Genomic DNA, 24,065 nt, shown 5'->3' with positions numbered 1-24,065 from the left:
ATGAATGTCCACAAAGAAGGTGGAGGAGAAGATCATTTCACCCTGGGCCAAACTTTTGGGTGTAACTGTTTTTAGTTTCATTGTGAAGTCAGACACCTGGTCTAGAGACAGACAGACAGACAGACAGACAGACAGATAGATAGTATTCATTCACGGCCCCTATAATTTCATAAATGTGAAGTTGTGTATCATACTTTTATGACATTAAAATCAATTTAAATGTGGAGTGAAAGCAACTTAAATATGTGACAGAAACAGTCGCGCATAGCCTCCAACCGGAAGCTTTCTCGCGCTGAGCGGAAGCGCAGCGGCTCCAGCTGTTATTGTTGACAGACGGAGCTTCGTGGGGAAAATGGCGGTGTCCCGTCGATCCTCACAGCACCAACAAAGCAGCCTGCAGCCGTCTCCGCGGAACGCCGTGATCGCATCCCCCCCACCGGAATCGCCGTCCGCGATTATTCCCGAATCGACGAGTTTGTTGAGCCCCTCGCCCGCTGGCGCAGCGGAATGCGGCGGAGCCACGATGGAGCCCGCAGCGGCCTCCTCCTCCTCCGCCTCTTCCCCAGACCGGCCCGCCCCAGCAACAGCAGCGGCCGCGTTCGGCAGCTCCAGCTGCAGCAGCATTAGCTCCAGCGCGACCGCAGGTAGCCAGAGCCCCGGCTCAGAGGCGGACAGTCCCGGGGACGGAGTGTGCGGGGCCGGCGGGGCGTTCAGAGAGCTATTCGAGGCCTGTCGGAACGGAGATGTGTCGCGGGTGAAGAGGCTGGTGGACTCGGTGAATGTGAACGCGAAAGACATGGCCGGACGAAAATCAACCCCTCTGCATTTCGCTGCAGGTCAGTATTTATGTATTTGCTAAATATAATCCGTGTTTGTTGTTTTTGGCCTCATAAAAGAACAAAACGTCTCTTTTGTGGGTTTTGGTTCCACTAGATTTGGAGTTTATTTATGCAGGCATGAGATTTTTCAGTGGAGGTAAACGAATTATTGTTTTCATACAGAAATTATGTATTTTATGTTGACTGTTCATAGTGGTTATGTGTCCTGGAATATCATTACATCATGTTTCATTTGGTTCAAATTAACAGGAGTTAAATATAATTTTTCATGCGAAGCTGACCTGTACTGGTACAGTACTAAGTTTCCCTCAGCCCTGTTCGCACGGGACTAGTATTACCTGCTGACCTCCAGTCATGTTTAATAATTGCGGAGGCTGTCTGTGATCTTAATCCCGTACGCATCGAGCATGTCTGTAATTTGTAAAGTAAAAATTCCCCCGCAAATGACCTACAATATTTAACCGAACACCGGGCTATAGACTGTCTGTAAACACAATATCCATTCAAACAGTTTAAATTTAATAAATCAAATGTAAAGGGGTCGTATGATGTGATTTCTGTTTTTCATTTTCTTTAGTGTTTTATGTAGCTATTTATGCATGAATAAGATCTGCAGATTTACAAAGCTCAAAGTCTCCCACAAAAAGATTTATTCTATCTTAAAGTGAAGGCTGATCCAGACAGGCTAAACGCCTCCTTCAAACACGCCCCACATGTCTACGTCACAATGTGGAATATTTGCATAATGCCACCCAAATGTTCATGCAAAGAAAGAGGGCGTGGTTTCAGGAACCGCAGTAGTGTTGATGCAGTTTCTGTGCGAAAGAGAAATAACTTTGTTTGGCCTTCTGAAAGTAGATGCAATGAGGAATCATTGGTTTAAATTTATTTACAGCAGAACAGCACAACCCAGATGTTCGAATTTGTGCAACGCATTTTATGGACGATGGTTTTGTGAACCTATACAAGGCTGGCTGTGCAAAGGCTAGGCCTATTTCTAATTAAAAAAAAAGGGTAAACTCCGACTTTGCTATGACAAATATTCTGAATCAGCTTCTGTAAGGATGTTTTCTTAATAGTTTAAGTATTTGATCTTGACTGTTCAAAGTTTTGTAGAAAATTGAGAGAGAGAGAGAGTGGACTCAGCTTTCTTAATCGCGGCTTGTGTGCGGCAAATAGATACGAGCATCATTACGGAGTCTGTCACGCAACTCTGTTCCCCATCGGGCTTGAACTGATGGTAAAACTAAGGACATTATGTACTGTCTTTACATTTATGTTGAAAGCTGAAGCTTGCGATTATGGAAAGGGGCGTTACATTTCTGATGCGTGCTTGTGGTGTTCGGCCAATCACAATGCATTAGGTCAGCTGGCCAATCAGAGCAGACTGTGCTTGTCGGAGGGAGGGGTTTAGTTGAAAATGATGTGTTTGAGAGAGTCGGGGCATAGAGGACTTATTTGAAAAAGAATGTGTTTTTTGAACATTAAAGCATGTCAACATATTCTGTTACACTAAATACACAAAATAATGATCTTTAAAATAGCATCATATGACCCCTTTAAAATGAACATTGTGCACAGGAAAACAAATTAAATTTAGGTGTTATCTAATTAGGGTGTGCTTTTAAATCCTGTAATATAATATAAGACTGCATTCTGTGAGTCATATGAGCTGACTAAATCAGTTTCTATTTAGGTATATCTGAAGATTTGCTAACCAGGAATTCACATTTATAAGCTTAAAAAGTCAAGCGTTTTGTCTCCTGCTGTCAGTTAAATGGACGTCATTCCGAATAAACATGAGCCATGTTCAGTTCTACAGTGTGGACTCTCTGCATAATGAGAGATTTTCAGCATTAGTAAACATACATAAACATACAATCTTCATGATCTCATAATGATTGAGGGACTATATGGATTATTTTGCACTTAAAATATGTCTGTCACATTGCAGGACCATGAAATTAGCTAAGTAATGGCAGCTAGCTATTAAAGTTGATGAATAAAAGACTCAGAATAATGCATTTTTTCAGTATCATTAACATATTTTGTTTTGTGTCTCACCAAAAAAGAAAATCAAACAGATTTGTAATGGCATGAAAATTGTTCACTCATTTTTGGGTGAACTATGCCTTTAAAAGTAATGCATCAGGTAGTTGTGGCATTTAAAAATGTACACTTTCACAAATAGACCATTTTTTAGATAAGATATGAATAAGATCTGGTGTCTTTTTTTTTTTAATTCAATTTATCATGTCAGATGTATTGAATTTTAAACGGCTTGTCCTATGTAATGTTTGACAGGCTTTGGCAGAAAGGACGTGGTAGAGCATCTCCTGCAGACTGGAGCAAACGTCCATTCCCGTGACGACGGCGGTCTGATCCCGCTCCATAACGCCTGCTCGTTCGGTCACGCGGAGGTGGTCAGCCTGCTGCTGTGTAGCGGTGCGGACCCCAACGCACGAGACAACTGGAACTACACACCTCTGCACGAGGCCGCCATCAAGGGCAAAATAGACGTGTGCATTGGTATGGATTCATTTGAGAAATGTTATCAGTTCATCCGTTTCCAATTATAGTCCAATCAGACCATTTCTGATCATTAAACAGCTTTAATAAAGACAGATTCTGATGGTCACCAATATATATTGTTCATCACTAGCAGTGAGGCAGGGAATAAAGTCTAAAGAGTCACAGTCCACATTGTGTGGCGTTGCAGCCGTTGTCTAGAGAGCTGATGTGGCGTTCCAGCGTGGTGCAGTATTGCTCTGTTGTGATAGTAATGTTGTTGTCCTGCAGTATTTTTCTCCTGCACCCTGATGTCATAGAGCTCTGCTGAATACCCCTGTGCTGAGACAGCACTCTTTGTGTGTGAGAAAACTGACAGAATCTCTGATGTTTGCATTAGTAACATGATGAATGGGTTTGTCCGAGTTCGGTGTGCTACTTCGTTTAAAAAACTATTTCTTCAGAGTTATTTGGCAAGTGTGGAGAGTGACTTAGGTGCAGTATATTGGTGATATATCATTATTGGTCAATAAAATTATTTTTGTACTGGTTAATCTGATATTTAAAACAGATTTTATAAAAAATTTAAAAAGCTTAGATTTTGTTATTAATCACTTACCCCCATGTCGTTTCAAATCCGTAAAAGCTTCGTTCATCTTTGGAACACCATTTAAGATATTTTAGATGAAAACCGGGAGGCTTGTGACTTTCCCATTGACTGCCAAGTAACTTGCACTGTCAAGGTCAGAATAGTCCATCAGCCATCAGTGGTTCAACCGTAACGTTATGAAGTGACTAGAATACTTTTTGTACGTGAAGAAAACAAAAATAACTTTATTCAACAATTCGTCTTCTCTGTGTCTCTTCGCATCACCCTAGTGCCATTTTGGAGAACATCTTCTGGACGCAAACTGCGTACACTATTCTGTGTCAGCCGTGACACAAGGATAAGTTTTCTACGTGTATTTACGCTTTGATTTGAACAAAAACAGTGCAGCGCGGCTGACACAGAAGAGTGTACACAGTTTGCGTTCAGCTCGTATTCTCCAAAATGGCACTACAGTGATGCGGAGAGACACAGAGGAGACGAATTGTTGAATAAAGTCTTTTTTTTTTTTTTTTTTTTTTTTAGTAAAAAAAATTATTCTTGTCGCTTCATAATGTTACGGTTGAACCACTGATGGCTGATGGACTATTCTGACGATGTCTTACATACTCTTCTGGACCTTAACAGTGCAAGTTACTTGGCAGTTAAAGGGACAGTCACAAGCCTCCCGGTTTTCATTCAAAATATCTTAAATTGTGTTCCAAAGACAAAAAGCTTTTACGGGTTTGGAACGACATGGGGGTAAGTGATTAATGACAAAATTTTCATTTTGGAGTATTCCTTTAAGTTGATACATTGTAGCTCCTGCTATTAATTAAACGGATGTCAATTCACATAAACATAACCCATGTTCAGTCCAGTATCACCACTTTAGTTGGAAAAACAGTGTTGATAATTATACTTATCAACTACAACATACAACATTATCAACTTTTAGTATCGGTCAGTTTCAGTATCGGCGACTGTATTGCTTGCTTCTGTTTCTTACAGTGTTGCTCCAGCACGGCGCTGATCCGAACATCAGAAACACTGACGGCAAATCAGCTCTGGACCTGGCAGACCCTTCTGCTAAGACCGTCCTCACCGGTGAGACATACACACACACACACACACACACATACACACACACACACACACACACACACACACACATAACTGCTTTACAGTCATTAACAACACACACAATCTGAAGAACAGACATGTAAAGGCACACTGAGTATGTTTTTGTAGTATGTAGTATGCAGTATGCTAATACAGACTGTTTACCACAATGCACTGCACTTCGGTCTGAAAAATGAACCTAAGGCCATTTACAGCCACATTTATATGGTACATTAATTGATCTGACAGCTACATGTTTAAATATTTGTACACAAAGTTGGATTAAAATGCCAACTCAGTGTCACTCACTTAATATAGTGAGGTTAATGTAACAGCCTTCTGCTTGAAACGTTGCATCCTGCATACCATTTCATGTACTATTTAAAAGAAGTACTGCATGCTAAGCAGAATGTTAGTATTCCTGTCTGATTACTGTATGTATCCGCTAGAAATATTTGATGAATCTTTAATGTATATTGTGTATGAAGTCTTGTGTGATTTTTTTTTTTTTTTTTTGTTTATAAGGTGGATGTAATGTTGGTGGAATGTTGGTGAGCTTTTGGCATGCTATAATAACTTAATATCAGTGTATTGCTAAAATAAGGGTGGTTTGGATGTTTGTTTGAATCATTTTTATTTATTTGTTAAAATAGGGTTGTTTTGATTGTTGTTTTGTATATTTATGTTTCTGTTTTTTAATCTGGAGTTCCTTTGAAAAAAATTTGAAAAGACATTTTTGCCACTTGGCATATAAATGTGTGTTGGACAGGGGAAGTATTTTATAAAGTAAATGTAAGAATAACTTTTACACTGTTAGTAATATTTTAAGATGAACACTTACTGACTGACAAACTTAGGTTTACTTAATTATCCATACATACATTTTTGGAAAAATCATGTTAAAATGTGAGTACCAATTATGATCCTCAGACTTTTGAGAAATGTTTACTTGTTCATCTCTCAGTCTTCATTGTATTGTTGCAGTGTTTTGCGTCATAATACAAACTACAATGCGTGGAACATAAAACAAAAAATTTAAGTATCATCTTACAAAGACACATTATTGGAAGATACAGAGTGACGACTGATATTTATTTGCATTTTATGTAAGCTGTGTTCTATATTGTTTTGAAGATCTCATTGATTTACATTGCAGAATTTCATCTTTTTGGCCATATAAATATCTGCAACTGCACTAAATTATATATTTTTGATAGCTTTGCACCTCTGAATAATATTCTGAAATGAGTAGCAGTATAGTCCAATATAATTGCCACTGCACCATCCTTTAATAGCTGCTCACAAAACAGTCCCATGTATTGCTGCTAGCAATAAATAGAGTAAAAAGGAAGGTTTTATATTAAAACTTACATTAACTTTACATTGTGCATTGAGTTTTTTTTTTATTTTAAAAGACATTGCTGTTTCTTTAAGTACATTTGAATCTTTTTTTGACTTATGTCACTCATGCAGAAATGTCTTTTCTCTAAGCTGCCGTTCCTAACAGTGTTTGTCTTCCTCTGTTTGAAAAACCCTAGGAGCGGTAATGAGGAAAAGTTGATGGCACTTTTGACCCCACTTAACGTCAACTGTCACGCCAGCGATGGGCGCAAGGTAACACAGATCAGAATTACTGTTCTATAATGATGCCTTTAACATTTGACATATCTGTAAATGCCAAGTATGCTTGTTTTAGAAAGTATGTCTGATGTTGTTTCTAAACTCAAGCTCTACTCAAACACAGGATGTGATTTCATGTAGTTCATTGGTTGAATAAATAGATGTAGGTCAAGACAATCCCAAATCCCCTTGTTTGAGTATTTTTTTTTTTCCAGTAATACTGTGTTTAGAGTAAACAGTGCCGCTGACCTAGTTTTACACATGATGAGTTTAAGTTTGGACATATGGTTGATGTCATTTTATAATGTTTGTTTCGAGGTTACACTGCCCCTTTGTTCAGTCTGGGCTGCTTTTGGATGTCAGTCATTTTTATAATGGGTTTCAGTTGATCTAGGATGCATATTGGATGCACGTCTGACCTTCATTAAGTTTTAGGCCAAAGCTTTTTTTGATCCATTTCTTCCTCTAGTCACAACATAATAACAGGACCTTGACTTCCCCTCAAATCCTCTGTCATCCCTGATCATTTCAGGTCACTCCCTCCCTCCAGACCCTTGTGTCTTTATATCAGAAGGGCTTTTTTGTAAAGCGTTCACTGTGGGATTGTCTCCTGTTTGTCTTGTAATGGATTTGGAGTTATGTTCTGTAACTCATGCTGCAGTATACTGATGTAGGCTATTATTATAATTTTTTTAGAGGCTGAGTATTGTTTCTACTTGAGTTTTTGTACCCTCTGATACTCATGTTGATGCTGGTGTTTTGTGCAATGATGTAATTTTGACTGGTATTTTGAGAGTAGCGTTGTAAGTGGAGTACAGCGCACACTAGTTTGATAAATTGCTTTTTTTCCTCTTTTGTAGGATGCTTTGGATAAAAGCGTTCTCTAAACGTGTAAATGTCAATAGTTGATCACTGAGCATAATGCATGCTTGAATGTACTTTACATAGACGTGAGTATTGTAAACGTAGAAATATCCTTGATCTGCTGATGTTTTGTTTTGCAGCCAGAGTTTATTTGCAAAAAACGAAAAAGAAAAAAAAACTTGTGTAAATGCTGTGTGGTATTGTACATGAGCATAGAAAATGTTTATAGGCCTAAGGGCTGCACCGATATGATAAACGTATTAGGGCTGGGTAAAAAATATCGATATCTTGATATTAATCAGTTCTCTTTTTTTTTACGGAACGATATCGATTCATAAATCCCAAGTCTAGCCTGTTTTCAGTTAGTGGACGGAACACTGAAGGGCACCTCCCATCCAATAAATCGCAATATGCATTGTGCTTTGGTGCTTTTAATATGAAACAAAGTCTCAGGTTTCAATTTATGTCCATTGTATTGCAGTATTCAAACGATAAATGCCGTTTTGTCGCTGTTTAATCTGGAGTGACAGATTGCTGTATATCGCCTCAGTTCAACAAACACGGTAGCGCACGTGAGCTAATCATCTCCTCCACATTAATACCAGTTTCAGCACAAAATAAACATGAGTCATGACTAAACATCCGAAAGTGAGTTCTGTATCCTGTCCCATGTAATCACTCATCAGTGTTTCAGCCGCACAAATACGTCAATATAAAGTCTTGTAAACAATGTCACGTAACGTCACATTTACCTCAGAAACAAACATATTCAGTGACCATAAACTCATTACTCAGACAGAAAAATAAACTGTAGAGAGGGGTATTTTCCTAAATATTTGCACCACATAACATATTATAATTTTTACTGTTCTTATGTTTAATTTATGTTTGAATAAATCCATAAATTTATGACAGCCACCATTTAAATTTTTATATTTAAAAAATATGAATTGAAGTAGAAATATTATTATGTAATTGTAATCTTATTATTTTAAAAATTGTATATTTTTTTTTTTTAACAGTTGTATGCTATAGCTTACAAATCAGTCAATTTTAACCTTCAATATTATAGTAATGTAGTACCAAATTAATCTTTTTTTATAATCAATATCAAATTGCATCGAATCGAATTGGTAATTGAATTGAATCGAAAGCTTGTGAATGAGAATCGAATCGAGTCGTGAAATTTGTGTCAAAACCCAGCCCTAAAATGTATATGCTGTCATTTGTTTTGCATAGGATATTGAGGAAATATTGTTGAAAATGATTTTGAAAATGAAGTTGTGTGTATATGTACCATTCTAAAGTTTGGGATTTTAAAGAAATTAATACTTTTATTAAACGAAGCTGCATTAAATTGATCAAAAGTGACAGTAAAGATATTTATAATGTTAGAAAAGAATTCTATTTCAAATAAATTCTGTTCTTTGCAACTTTATATTCATCAAAGTGAAAGATAACGCAAGGTATCCACAAAAATATTAAGCAGCACAACTTTCTCAATGCTGATAATAATAAAAAAAGGTTTCTTGAGCAGTAAATACTTGAATAACAGTAATAAATGACATTTTGAAATATATTAAAATACAAAATAGTTACTTTAAGTTGTAATATTTCTTTTTTTACTGCATTTTTGATCAAATACTTGCAGCCTTGGCGAGTGTAAAAGACTTTTGAACGGTAATTTATTAGTGTTATATTGGGCATTTTAAATGTCAAATCGGCTGTAGCATTTATCATCCTGTGTGAACTGATTCCTAAAAATAATATACAGTCTATCACAGAAATAAACTAGCTATAGATTTTTTTTTTTTAAGTAAGTTAAGATAGGATGCTGTAGCTATTGAATTAAGTTTTAAGCACCACAGTCGGCTTTGATGGATAATATGTTAGTTAATAGCTAATTTTTTGTTTTGTTTTGTTTTTTGTTCTGGCGACATTCAGTCAACATCTCAAAAAATGCTGGTAAGTTTATTTTGTGAAACAGAAATTAGTTTTATTTGGTCTTCTGTGATTTTGTTTATTTTTCCTTTCAATTTTTGTCCCTAAAAAATCCATCCATACGCTGGTTCACACTTAAAACGCACAGAAACCTGCCTTATTTTCTGCTGGTCACAATCCATCAATAAACCAATAGCTCTGCTAATGTTTCGTTGACTCCTGCAGGTTCTGAAAACAAGGCTTTCATTAACCTCTTTCTTTAAATTCTTTATTTAACTTTTTTTTTTTACAATACTTCTCTAAATTGTCTGCCTTTGCAAGAACTCCACCATGTTCCACCCCTAAACTCCACCTCCACCTCCGCATCCATGCATCACATTCTTCAATCCGTTCGTTTGATTTGTTGTGATCAGCACGCATGCTCTCCACAAAGGTGTTGTTTAACTCCTGATTTCTCTTTGACATCCTGTCCTGTTTAGATCCATTGTGTGCATGCTAGAAACGTTGCACTGTTGCCCCATTGCCTGTGCTGTACTGCTTCAGACCTCATAATAGTGACATGAACATTGCCTTTCCATCCCACACTGATTCATTTAATTCTCTCAGACAATGCATCATTCTTTTGAGGCAGCTCTTCATTACTAAATGGCTGCGTTGAGATTGGTTGTCATGCTGATTGTTTTGCTGTGGTTGTGCTCACGGTCATATAGGCATGTCACCATTATTTCTTCTTTTTCACTGCATGAACTGGGAACGAATTTGTAACTTTTTTGTGCTTAGGCTAAAGTGATCGAGCTCAAGCCAGATTCATCAGTTGTTCAGAGAGATCGCAGATATAAAGGCCTACTTGCACCAAGAGGCAACAGTTGACAACAGTGACCGATTTTAGTGTTTAGAGAAAGCTTCCCATTTTCTCCAAATGAATTTCAAAGAATGTTTCAATACAGAATTTGAAGCCGTAAACCAAACCAACCACTCTTACAGGAGCATTACAAACTTGCTGATTTGTGCACTTGAAGCAATGCAAATTATGTAATTTAATTAAAAATTATGGTACAGTATAAACCTGTTGGCTTTGTGTTAAACCAATAGGCTACATTTTTAATGCAAAATATCATTGGAAACAGACTTTTATGTCATTTTCAATGCTTTATGGGAGTTTGTGGTTGGCGCTGAGCTCTTTTGCATCTGTTTCTGTATCCTTGGTACCATTGATTTTCTCTGATTGGAGGGTCTATCTTAAGGATTATGGGAAGAGACACTGACTTTTTCACCTTTTTAAGGCATGAGAAACAAATGTTGAGAAGCTATAAAAGAACCTAAAATTAAAATCTTAAAAAATGAGGAAAGCAACTAACTAAACAAGTGGGACCATACTGAATATCATTTATACTACACTTCCAAATAAGTACGCTGAAAGTCTTATTTAAATGTATAATAAATTCAATACAACTAAAACATCCTATATATTAACTGTAGATGTGGAAAAAGTCAAACACACCTTTCTTCTGTAATTTGTTCCATTTTTGCTGGGTTTTTGGTGTGAGTAGGCCTTTACATGTTCTTTATGATGTTTATTTAAGTCCGTATATTTATTATTATTGTGGATGCTAGAACAGGTACCACTTCTTCATTTCATTTGTATCACAATAGCCTCAAGAACTTAGTTTCAAAAGCGAAATACATTACACAGAACAGCTCACTGCTTAAAAAATTAGCCATCGTAGTGATTAAACTAATGATGGGATGGGTTACAAGCAGGTTTACGTAATTATATTTGGCATTGGGTTTTTGCAACAAGCACTTGTGTTATTGATGATCACTTATTTAGCTTGATTGTATTCAGACAGGTTATTAATATTTCTCTGGTTCTTTTGCAGTCCACTCCTCTTCACCTGGCCGCTGGGTATAATCGAGTGCGTATAGTGCAGCTGCTGCTGCAGTACGGTGCTGATGTCCATGCCAAAGACAAAGGGTGAGAAACATCTTCGACTTACTGTCTCTCTTTAACATTTAGTGTCTAGTATTTAAGTCAACATGGAATGCAACCTATTTTTCCTTCCATAATGTGATACAAGTCAAAAATGATATTCTAAGAAGTAAATGATAGGCTGGTACCTTTTTTTTATAGCATGCATATATTATATTTAACTTTTAATTGTTTATATTTATTAATTGTTTATACACTACTGTTAAAATTATTAAGATATTTCTTTCTTTTAATCAGCAATAATTATTAGGAATGTTTTTTATTTTATGTTGGTTTAAATGCTTTATACATGATCTTTTGAATAATTCTGAAATGTTGTTTTGTTCTCTCTCTCTCTCTCTCTCTCTCTCTCACTCTCTCTCTCTATCAGTGGTCTAGTTCCTCTGCATAATGCCTGCTCTTATGGTCACTATGAGGTCACAGAGCTCCTGCTGAAGGTAAAGAAAACAATCCAGCCAATGCTTACTGATCAGATTGTATTCGCTCCCCCAGCATTGATATAACCACAGGTGCTTTATTGTTTTGATTATTAGTTACAATAATACACAGGATTGATGTTTTCCTGTTTGTCTCGCTGGCAGCACGGGGCGTGCGTTAACGCCATGGACCTGTGGCAGTTCACGCCGCTGCACGAGGCGGCCAGTAAGAATCGAGTGGAGGTGTGTTCACTGCTGCTGAGTCACGGCGCTGATCCCACACTGCTCAACTGCCACGGCAAGAGCGCGGTGGATGTGGCGCCCACACCTGAACTTAAAGAGAGACTCACCTGTAAGTGACATTCATGCTACTTTCTTTTCAGTATCACCGCCCTGTATTGTATTTGATGAATATCCAATACTCGTTGCGTACTAATTTTGGGGAAGTCACACTTTGTCAAACTGATGCTGCTACTAAATTATGCATTTCATAGTATTTTTGCTTTTTACAACCAGTTGTAAGGTGAAGAAGACTACTATCTCTTAATAAGCAGAAAAACTGCAACAAAGAAATGATTCCTATGAACTATTTGTTCAGTTCTCAGCTGATATTCACATGATTGACATTGTTTTATGCTTAATGCTGGTTTCAAGGTTAGAATTATGGATAGTGACAGAATCATATTTTGCCAAGTTTTTGAACGAAATTTTTTTTTTATGTAATGCCTTTACAGACTAAGTAAAATGATAAATCTTTAATACCTCTGTCATTAAAACCATTTGTAAGTGTTAAATTTTGGTATGTACATTATTATAGCTCATATGTAAAAAAAAAAAAACGTCATTATTTTGTAACAAAAAAAAAAACACTGATGGAAAACTTTTATTGATATTTTTGAACTCTGCTTCATCACATTGGGTAATATTGGCCTTTTATGCAAATTGTTTCAAGATGCAGGGCTATTAGTTAGCAATCGTTTTCTTTTGTGATTTCCTTCATCCAGATGAGTTCAAAGGACACACACTATTGCAAGCGGCCCGCGAGGCGGACATGGCAAAGGTCAAGAAAACTGCTCAAGAGATCATCAGCTTCAAACATCCTCACTCGCACGACTCTGCTCTGGTGAGCACTTTACATGGTCTCCTCAGAACCCGAGGGTTTTAATGACGTGTTTATTAAAATGTCTTTATGATATTCGCAGCACTGCGCCGTAGCCTCTCCTCATCCCAAACGCAAACAGGTCACAGAGCTGCTGCTGCGGAAAGGTGCCAACATTCACGAGAAGAACAAGGAGTGAGTGTTCGACTTTAGATACAAAAAAAATGGTGTACAATTTATTTGAAACAATTTTCACTCTGAAATTGCTAGTCAATTTCACAAATAAATGGCAAGTAATACATTCTCACATTATCACATATTCTTTCTCCTTCTAGTTTTATGACTCCGTTCCACGTCGCGTCTGAACGAGGTCATAATGACGTGCTTGAAGTCCTTCAGAAACACGGAGCAAAGGTACAAGCATCCTCACACTGCACGGAACTAATTCATCATGAGCTCTGTTATAGTAGATAATGAGCCAGTTTGCTATGTGTCATCTATTTATACAGCTACCTTCATCTTTGTCTATACTGAAAGTAGGGCTGGGCGATATATCGCATGCAGTTGTCACGTGCATTTCGTCAGTAAAGCCGGTTCCCTGATTACTGCTAAATCACCAACACCTGCTTTCAAATGGAGTGGCATTTAATAGACAGAGCCGTAGATCACTGACAAGCTACGCAATATTGCGTTCATTATCGCAGATGAATCGCCTTCAATAATGAACGTGATATTGTGTAGCTTGTCAGTGAACTACGGCTCTGTCTATTAAATGCCGCTCCATCTAAAAGCAGGTGATGGTGATTTAGCGGTAATCAGGGAACCGGCTTTACTGACGAAATGCGCGTGACAATCGCATGCGATATATCTCCCAGCCCTAATTGAAAGCCTGTAATATTCTTTCTTGGACCCTACATCAAATAGTAGTAATAGATACATTACTACTAGTACTACTAGTAGTAGAATAGTACATAGTTTTAAAAACAACTCGTTTCAATGATTCAGAATCAACTCTTTCTTTTGAGAGACAATAACTTTATACATGGTGCACTTTCAGATTTAAAACTTGGTAGGATGTTTTCATTCACTTAGAGCCATGTTACACAATGCATGTAAGGTTATTTTCAAAAATCCATAATAGGGGCACTTTAAAACAAATAAACATGAACAACAAAATGAAAGTAAGTGGCAGCCACCTCGCAAAAGACTCCAGTCTCTCCTTGTTTGCGCTCTGGATACTGCAAGCTTATCCTCTGATTATAACAAACAAAGTCTAGACACGATGTAAATAAAATATTTATTGTGCAGTGTAGAGAGATTCATTGATTATAATGGAATTTTCTGATAATAAGTGACAGTTCAGTGATTTTTAGAGGAGCGATATTTGCGTGCTTTCTTGTGCATAATCCATTCAGAATATGAATAAAAGTTAAAGAAATAAAAGTAAATCATTTTTGAAAAACTTGATCTAAATACAGTAAATATTGTGAATTACTATTGCAAATTAAAACTCAAATAAACTGTATTTAAATATATTTTCAAATCTAATTTATTCCTGAGATGCACAGCTGAATTGTCAGCCTCATTACACCAGTCTTCAGTCACATGATCCTTCAGAAATCTTTCTAATATGCTGATTTGCTGCTCGAGAAACATTTCTTATAATTAGCAGTGTTGAAAACAGTTGTGCTGCTTCATATTCTTGATCTTTGTATTAAACCCACTGTTCCCTTTATAATAAACCTTTGTGGGTGTGTTTAGGTGAATGCTGTGGACACACTGGGCCAGACAGCCCTGCACAGGGCGGCCCTCGCCGGTCACATCCAGACTTGCAGACAATTGCTGAGTTACGGAGCCGACCCGTCAATCGTTTCACTGCAGGGCTTCACTGCGTCACAGATGGGCAATGAAGCCGTACAGCAAATACTCAATGGTACTATTACAGTATCACATCTATTACTCTGAGTCTTATTACAGTATGATTAATTAATTAACTGTCCATTTATCCTAACAGCATGAATTTGTTTTTTCTGCATTTATTTCTCCAGAGAACATTCCTACTCGTAATTCGGATGTGGATTACCGCTTCCTCGAGGCTGCTAAAGCCGGAGACCTTGATACAGTGAAGGTAAATGACCATTTCAGAGTTTACCAGGTTTAAAATCAGCGTGGTCAAAATCTGTTTCACTTTTGCAATGTGACATAAAATAGGACATTTAATGATTATAAGGGACCTCATCTGTTCTAAAGATTTCAAATCAATCAGAAAATCAAGAAATATTTATTCATTTGATGCCAGTTTGTTTGTGTATCTTCCATAGCAACTGTGCTCCCCTCAAAACGTGAACTGTCGTGACCTGGAGGGCCGCCACTCCACCCCGCTGCATTTTGCTGCAGGCTACAACCGTGTGGCTGTTGTGGAATACCTGTTGCATCATGGGGCCGATGTGCACGCTAAAGATAAAGGGTACGATCATCTTCATCTGAATTAGCTTGACTATCGTTGCACTGTGTCTGAATTTTCTGATTTTCACTTGTTCTCTGTCTTTGTCAGTGGTCTGGTTCCTTTGCACAATGCGTGTTCGTACGGTCACTACGAGGTGGCAGAGTTGCTGGTGAGACATGGAGCGTCTGTGAACGTGGCGGACCTTTGGAAGTTCACTCCACTACATGAAGCTGCAGCCAAGGGCAAATATGAGATCTGCAAACTACTGCTCAAGGTTTGATACAACAGATGGAGAAACCATGCACATGTTGGCATAATTCTGATTGTTATGATTGTGTGGGAATTTCATATAATATTATAAGTTATAATTATGCAATGATCATTTATTAATGCACCAAAATTTAGATTAGACAAAAGTAACGTGAAACATTTTGGAATGTATAAATTCTATAAATATTGTACTATTTTAATGTATTATAAATTAAATATATATTAACATTATATCATTAAAAAAAAAAAATATATATATATATATATATATATATATATATATACATACAATATTATTATTGTCACTGATGTTCAAATAAAGCTGTGATCTAAAAGTGTTTCTAAATAATAATTCTAACTGAGATGAACTTTTGGAATATATATATATATATATATATATATATATATATTTATATATATTTTAAATATTACATTTTATATGAATATTTAAATATCTAAAAATATTCAATTTAAATGTATTGTTATTATTAATATGCTAAACAATTGGGTAACAAAAAAGAATTTTTTTTTTTTACATTTTTCAGCTGCCAAATTTTAGCCCGAAACGGGGCTAAAATTTCAAATTTCAGTCCCCAAAATGCTGTTGTCATGTAAACGAACAGGCAAAACACATAAAAAGTTTCCTGTTTTTGGCTGAAAATTATGTTGTGTAAACGGCCCCTTAAATGTAATTAATGTAGGATTAATGATTATAATTAAGAGTGTAACATCTCTACTCTCTCTTTAGCATGGCGCAGACCCATCTAAGAAGAACCGTGATGGCAATACGGCTCTGGACATGGTGAAGGACGGAGACACAGACATCCAGGACCTTCTGCGTGGAGACGCCGCCCTGCTGGATGCCGCTAAGAAGGGCTGTTTGGCCCGTGTGCAGAAACTCTGCAGCCCTGAGAATATCAACTGCAGAGACACACAGGGCAGGAACTCCACACCACTGCACCTTGCAGGTAACTTACCATAACCCATATTCTCACATTCATCATTCAACATGCATTTATCTCATCTCTCTGGTGGTTTAACGATGAATTCATTTATTTTTGATCAGCTGGTTACAATAACCTGGAGGTGGCCGAGTATCTCCTGGAGCACGGAGCAGATGTGAACGCGCAGGATAAAGGAGGACTGATCCCTCTGCATAACGCTGCTTCATATGGGGTGAGAAAACATGAAAACAAGAAGAAAACTTTATCTTTGAAGGATGGGTTTTGTATTATTCTTGTACCAAACCTGCATTTATTTGATCAAATACAATTTAAAATAACTGTTTACTATTTTAATATATTTTAAAATGTAACTTATTCTTCTGATATAACTGACAAAGCAAATGCACATATTCATAAAATGGCTAAATACTGGGTGATTAGACTGTCTAGCAATAGTGCATAAACTTGTACTCAGTAATAGACAGCAATATTGTAGCATAATGTGTAACTGCCTTCTCTGTTCTGTCCAGCATGTGGATATCGCCGCCCTCCTGATCAAGTATAACACATGTGTGAACGCGACCGATAAGTGGGCGTTCACACCGCTGCATGAAGCTGCGCAGAAGGGCCGCACACAGCTGTGTGCACTGCTGCTGGCGCACGGCGCTGACCCCACCATGAAGAACCAGGAGGGACAGACGGCTCTGGACCTGGCCACGGTAAACACCACTACAGCAGCTGATAATACTGTAGTTGAGAAAAAACACAAGATGAACCCTGTAAAGCCTGACATATGAAATAATAGTCAAAAAACTAGAAAACTTTTAATTGAACTGAGAATCAAATTGGATTTTATGGTGACTGTAATATGAAATTCATTGCTATTCATCTGCTCTTTGTGTCTGTCAGGCTGATGATATCCGTGCGCTGCTGATGGACGCCATGCCCCCTGATGCCCTGCCCAGCTGTTTCAAACCACAGGCCACCGTGCTCAGCGCCGCTCTCATATCACCCGCCTCCACACCCTCCTGCCTCTCTGCTGCCTCCAGCATTGATAACCTGGCCGGGCCCCTCTGCGACGGGGCCAGTGGAGGGGCTACAGGACCCGCTGATGGGGCGTCCGGAACTGAGCGCAAGGAAGGAGATGGTGAGAATCAGAGGCCTTTGTTTATGAATCAGTCTACATTGATTGTGGTGTATAGCTTTGATTCATTTAAAAGAACTGGTTCATAAGAGTCATTTGTTTGGGAATCAGACTACACTGATTTTTTCCAACTATTTAACATTGTTCTTTTCAGTTGTTATCATGTCCAGCATATTATTGTGATTCTTCATTTGCTAAAATTGTTTTTTTTTTTTTTTTTTTCCGTAGCTGTCCTGGATATGAACATCTCTCAATTCCTGAAGAGTCTGGGGCTTGAACATTTAAGGGACATCTTCGAGAGAGAACAGGTGAGAAAAACAGAGAGAAGGTTGTCAGAGACAAGATGTTTCAAGATTTCCTCATGTTTTTTAATGCTGTGTCCATTAGATCACTCTGGACGTGTTGGCCGATATGGGTCACGAGGAACTCAAGGAGATCGGTATCAATGCTTACGGACACCGTCATAAACTCATCAAAGGCATCGAGAGGCTGCTAGGAGGACAGCAGGGTGAGTGGCTATCTTATAAAACAGATCCTAAATGCCGCTCCTGCGTTTTTATTAGATTTAAATCTTGTTATCTGTACACACAGGTGCCAACCCATACCTGACGTTCCACTGCACCAATCAGGGCACAGTTTTGATCGACCTGGCCGTGGATGATAAAGAGTTTCAGTCTGTTGAGGAAGAGGTACAAACATGAACACTTGGAGCTCTGGGCTGTTTCATACACCCGTCTGCTTCAGCTGTGTGATGAGTGCTTGTTTTTTGTTTGGTCACAGATGCAAAGCACAATTCGGGAGCACAGGGACGGAGGAAATGCAGGTGGCGTTTTCAGTCGATACAATGTCATCAAGGTAAAACACACCAAATGCATTCAACACTAGTGATATTTAACTCCTCTAAAATAGGTACTGATGTCCAAAAAAGGTTTACATAAACATACTGTATGATCACGTTGTTTGGGTAAATGATCTAGCTTCGTATTTGATATTGTAAATATCTGTTCTACTCTTGAGCCAAATTAATAGAAATTGTCCTGTAGATCCAGAAGGTGGTGAATAAGAAACTGAGAGAGCGATACACACACAGGCAGAAAGAGATCTCAGACGAGAATCACAACCACCACAATGAACGAATGCTGTTTCATGGTAAGCAGTCTGATGCTTCTATTTTTAAAATGTTCACTTGAAAACAAACTAAGAATCTTTTTTTTTGTCTATTATATGATTTAATTGTTTGCCACAATGTAATTTTTTCATCTTCATTTTTTTTTTCATAATGTTCTTGTGAATAAATCTAAAACAAAATTATTAATTTCTCTCTTTTATTCTAAAAGGATGCACTACATTGATCAAAAGTGTCAGTAAAGACATTTATAACATATTTGTTTCAACAAAATGCTTTTCCTTTGAACTTTATTTCTAAAAAGAATCCTAAAAAGTATCATGGTTTCTATAAAAATATTAAGCAGCACAACTGTTATTAACATTGATAATTAGAAGAAATGTTTGTTAAGCAGCAAATCAGTATATTAGAATGATTTCTGAAGGATTATGTGACACTGAAGACTGGAGTAAAATTCAGCTTTGCATCACAGGAATAAATTACATTTGAAAATATGTTCAAATAGAAAACTTATTTCACATTATTACTGTTTTTATTGTATTTTTGATCAAATAAATACAATCTTGGCGAACATACAAGAAATACAGGAATGCTTAAACTAATTTTTCATAATTTAGCTTTAGGAAGCTGTTAGTTTTAGTTTTTGTCCCAAAACCTACAAACTGTAGCCTCTGCCTACAAAAATTATGCATCATTATTAATACCCAATGACCTTCAAAGTTTAAGTTCAAAGTTTTATTAATGAAATGCACAACAACACGATGCATTGCTGTACTTTTTGGTCAATTAAGTGTGCTATAAATGTGCCGTTCTTGCTGTATTTAGCTCTGAATTGCATTTTGTTTTGTTCATACTGTAGTTTTTATTTCATTTAAATAGTTTTCATTATTTATTTTTTGCAATTGTTATTTTTTTCAGGCTCTCCATTCATAAATGCCATCATCCATAAAGGATTTGATGAGCGGCATGCGTATATCGGGGGCATGTTTGGAGCTGGCATATATTTTGCAGAGAACTCCTCTAAGAGTAACCAGTACGTCTATGGCATCGGTGGCGGCACAGGCTGCCCCACTCACAAAGACCGGTCCTGTTATGTGTGCCACAGGTACATGAACACACCTCACACAATAAGAGATGCAACATAAATGCGTTACTGCACTAGGTGGTGTTCATATTTTCCTCGGTGTTGATTTCCCACAGGCAAATGTTGTTCTGCCGTGTGACATTGGGAAAGTCCTTCCTGCAGTTCAGCGCCATGAAGATGGCTCACGCTCCCCCTGGACATCATTCAGTGATTGGCCGTCCCAGTGTCAACGGCCTGGCCTACGCCGAGTACGTGATCTACCGTGGAGAACAGGTACGGCGGTGAAAGAAAAGCTGCTGCTTAAAATACAGCTATATACAATACAGATAGTTTCAAAGCAGCTTCACAGCAATAAACAGCAAAGTAACATAATTAGTGGTGCAAAATTCATCAGATATTTCTAAATTGCTCTAAAATAGCAGTGGTGTCATTATTCAGCTCAAGCAGGGACCAATGAATTTTTTTTGTGTGTTTCATTTTAAATTGTTAAATTAAATTTAAGTAATCAAAAAGCATGTCTAGTATATTTAGTGTTGATTCAGATTTGCTTCGATAAATGTGTGAAGTTCATCAATTAATAAACAAGTTAAATTGAGGTGTAAGCAGCTCTACAAAGACAACAGTGTCGTTATTCAACTTGCGTCAGTTCAATGTTGATTCAATTCAGTTCAGTAACAGTGTTGATGTTACAAAATTTGTCACTTAGGAACAAATTTGATTCAGCTAGAAAGAAGCAGCTCTACAGAAGACAGCAGTGTCATTATTCAGCTCAGTTCAGTTTAAGTTTTGTTTTGTTCTCATCCAATAAAGAGACTGCAGGCTGTGATGTATTATTGTTAATGTGTGGCGGTGGTGTTGTTTTCCAGGCCTACCCAGAGTATCTCATCACTTACCAGATAGAAAAGCCGGACAGCACGCCTCAGTCCTCCACAGGAGCAGAGCAGAAATCATAGTCAGACACTGCATTTCTACACTCACTCATCACTCGCTCGCTCACTCACTCATTCTTTCTCACTCTCCTTGCACAATGGAAATGTGAACGTTCCCATGTACTCACGTTTTGGAATTCTCATGTATGAATTATGAATTTGCACTTTTAAAAACAAGTTACTTAAGTTATTTGAAAATAGTTGCAATTGTGAAGTCTAATGTACAGGTAGTATAAAGAAAACATGTAAAACTGACTGTGTTTAACGATGCTATTTGAGTTGTATTTTAATGGAACTTTTTTTTTTTGAGTCTGTTAATTTCTTTTAAATAAATCTCATCAGAACAAGACTCATATGTTCATATGACTTGCTTTTGATTGTTTATCCATATGTAATGTTATTGCCTTTATTATCTGCATTTTAAGGTGGAATTGCAAAATATTAGTTAGAATACTTAGAATACACTACCATTCAAATGTTTTACATTTTTAAAAAAAATAGAGAAGTTTCTTATTTACATCCAGGCTACAATTATTTGATCAAAAATACAGTAAAAAATTTTTTAATATTGTGAAATATTATTACTTTTTTTTCTCTATTTTGATATTTTAAAATGCAATTTATTCCTGTGATAAAATCTGAGTTTTCAGCAGCATTGCTCCTGTCTTCAGTGTCACACGATCCTTCAGAAATCATTTTAATATGCTGATTTTATGCTCAAGAAACATTTCCTAAACATTTGTGCTGCTTCATATTTTTTCTGGAGATAGTGATATTTATAGAAGTTCAAAAGAGCAGCATTTATTTGAAATGAAATATTTTACTGTCACTTTTGATCAATTTAATGTGCCCAAGCTGAAAAAAAGCGTTATTTCTTTCAATAAATAGAGAAAAAATCTTAGTGACCCCAAATACATAAATCTTTATAGTAAAAACTACATATGTCTGACATATTAGTACTGCTCATCTCCTCATATAAGTAAGAAATCATTAAAAATCCCCATGTAAATAGAAAAAGGGGAGTTTTTATTTGTATTAATTTAGAAAACACATGTTGCAAACAGAAACCATGTCTTATGCACAGCAATTTAAATACAGCAGAGATTTTATACATCAACTTTAACAAGCAATCACGTTATGTGAAATATTAATGTTTCCGTACAAATTACCTAAAATTATCTGAATGCACATGAGCATGTGGAACTAGTGTTACAACTACTGAGTCTAAATGATTAGACAAAGGCTAAGAAGATTGTTAATAGATATGAAATTACAGAACAATGGAAAATAAAATGTATTTATAAATATATTTATTAATATTAAAAAAAAAAAATCCAGGATTGTGTTAGACTAGACATGGTACTTGGAGTGTTCAATGCCATAATCTTTTAAAAGCATACCAATTTCAAAATATAGTCAACTTAAACTTATCAATATCGTGATAATTTCGTGTGCGACGATATACCGGTATTTGCCTAACCGCAATATTTAAAATGCAGTTCTCTTGTGATAGCACCACATGTAAATACTCCCAGCGCCAGTACCTGGTTGAGCTCCCAGGTGGCAGTATTGTGCCTTAAAGCTGACAAGAAGAAGACGCAGTGCTCCCAGCTACTCCGAGGAGAGCCGTGTTTGGCATTAGTTTACTAGTCATAGATGGGAAACGTTATATTAACCTGTTAACAGCGGTTTTCTGTGTTCATATATTTAAATAAAGGGTGATTATTTTAATAAGTAACACGTTTACTTTACTTGTCTTATTTTTGTATTTGCAGTCAATACGGCCTGTGCATAGTAACACTATTTCTTTGTTCAAATCTTTTAACTTACACGATTAAAACTGTTCTTGAAAAAACTGAGCGACCACATTGCTACATTAACTCTGTAAAACAGTTGGTCGCAGTGCATGCACTTAATGCCTCATCTGCGGTCATCAAAAAGATTCATTAGTTAACATTAGTTAATTACATTAGTTAACATTATAAAAAAATAATGAACAATAGTCCACAGCATTTATTAATCTTAGTTCATGAATTTCAGCATTTAGTTATGCATTATTAAGGTCAGAAGTTGTGTTTGTAAACATTAATGCACTGTGAACTAACATGAATAATGAATGACTATTTTTATTAACATTAACAAAGATTAATAAATTGTGTAATACATGTAATTTCATTCCTGTTAGTTAATACATTAATGTTAACAAATGACATTAATATTTATTCGTCATAGTGAACTTGACAGTATATTACTTCATAGGAGCTTCAAAGAAGACGGAGAAAGCCAGAGTTCTTGTGCCCTGCGTTTTCAGTATCCTTATGTTCGTTGGCTGAAAAAGAAAAAACTCAATAAACAAAGTAAAAAATAATTTGACAGAGATCTTCCCCCTAAGGTTTCTATAGATATCATGATATATCATTCGTGAATTTCTTATGGCCACAATAACCGTGATATGAAAAAAATCTAATATTGTGACAGTCCTAATTGCACTACACAATTGCATCATCATTATGATATTAAAACACATTAGAAAACCAATACCAGCTTTTAATTTTAAGGTATGCCTTATAAATCTTGGTAGTTTTTAGCGGTATTGTGTTTAATATCAAGACATTTTGCAGTTTTAAGGTGAAATGATAAAAAACGGCATAGCTGATTGGATAATGTGAGTTTTTATTTTTGCATAAACATTTGACCTCATATTATTCCTGAGATTGATTAAATCTTGTGCTCTGCCACGGTGCTGCTAGAGTGTTGTGACGTATCAAAATTGTACAATTCTGAGCATTAAACCGAAAACAATAAAAAACTAAATTCTTACATTTTATGAAGAAAATATTGTGGTGCCAGTATCCTGACATTCGGAAATGTAGTTTTTGGGTGTTGCATATACCACAAGTCAAACGAGCTTATATATAGTTTTTTTTTACTGACTTTAGAGGTTTAACCTAAAAGTAATGACCCAGATGACCAGAAGATGTCAGCAAACCCCCATCGCTGAACCAACAACAAAACCAACAGTTCTTCAGGTACAAGAACCTTCTCCGCAGGTCCAGACATACATCCTCAATCCACTACACACCTACTCTTTCCTTTAACTAACATGTGTTCCCAAACCCCAAACTCAGATGTGTCCA

The 24,065-nt window shown here is 36.8% G+C and overlaps 1 protein-coding gene across 1 annotated transcript; it reads left to right on the top strand.

Moving 5' to 3' along the window:
- Nucleotides 1–352: 352 nt before the first annotated feature.
- On the top strand, nt 353–21,283 carry LOC109088468 (poly [ADP-ribose] polymerase tankyrase-1-like). The gene is made up of 26 exons (XM_042723456.1): nt 353–836; nt 3,144–3,368; nt 4,945–5,132; nt 6,520–6,669; nt 11,361–11,455; nt 11,841–11,907; nt 12,052–12,238; nt 12,891–13,009; nt 13,089–13,180; nt 13,321–13,399; nt 14,747–14,918; nt 15,034–15,113; nt 15,307–15,452; nt 15,540–15,705; nt 16,450–16,669; nt 16,768–16,877; nt 17,176–17,364; nt 17,555–17,792; nt 18,018–18,097; nt 18,177–18,297; nt 18,381–18,478; nt 18,570–18,644; nt 18,833–18,938; nt 19,834–20,020; nt 20,116–20,272; nt 20,866–21,283. The coding sequence occupies exons 1-26, from the start codon at nt 353–355 to the stop codon at nt 20,950–20,952; spliced, it is 3,918 nt and encodes a 1,305-aa protein (XP_042579390.1). The 3' UTR covers nt 20,953–21,283.
- The last annotated feature ends 2,782 nt before the right edge of the window (nt 21,284–24,065 follow it).

This window comes from Cyprinus carpio, chromosome B5 (genome assembly GCF_018340385.1).
Source record: "Cyprinus carpio isolate SPL01 chromosome B5, ASM1834038v1, whole genome shotgun sequence".
NCBI lineage: Eukaryota > Metazoa > Chordata > Actinopteri > Cypriniformes > Cyprinidae > Cyprinus > Cyprinus carpio.
Note: the sequence above shows the minus strand (reverse complement) of the source record. Positions and strands in the feature narration are given on the sequence as shown.

Bases quoted from the DNA above. Each gene is read 5' to 3' on its own strand.
- LOC109088468 (XM_042723456.1), top strand. From the start codon at position 353: ATGGCGGTGTCCCGTCGATCCTCACAGCACCAACAAAGCAGCCTGCAG. The intron at 837-3,143 runs GTCAGTATTTAT...AATGTTTGACAG, and splicing joins CCCTCTGCATTTCGCTGCAG to GCTTTGGCAGAAAGGACGTG. The intron at 13,400-14,746 runs GTACAAGCATCC...GGGTGTGTTTAG, and splicing joins TTCAGAAACACGGAGCAAAG to GTGAATGCTGTGGACACACT.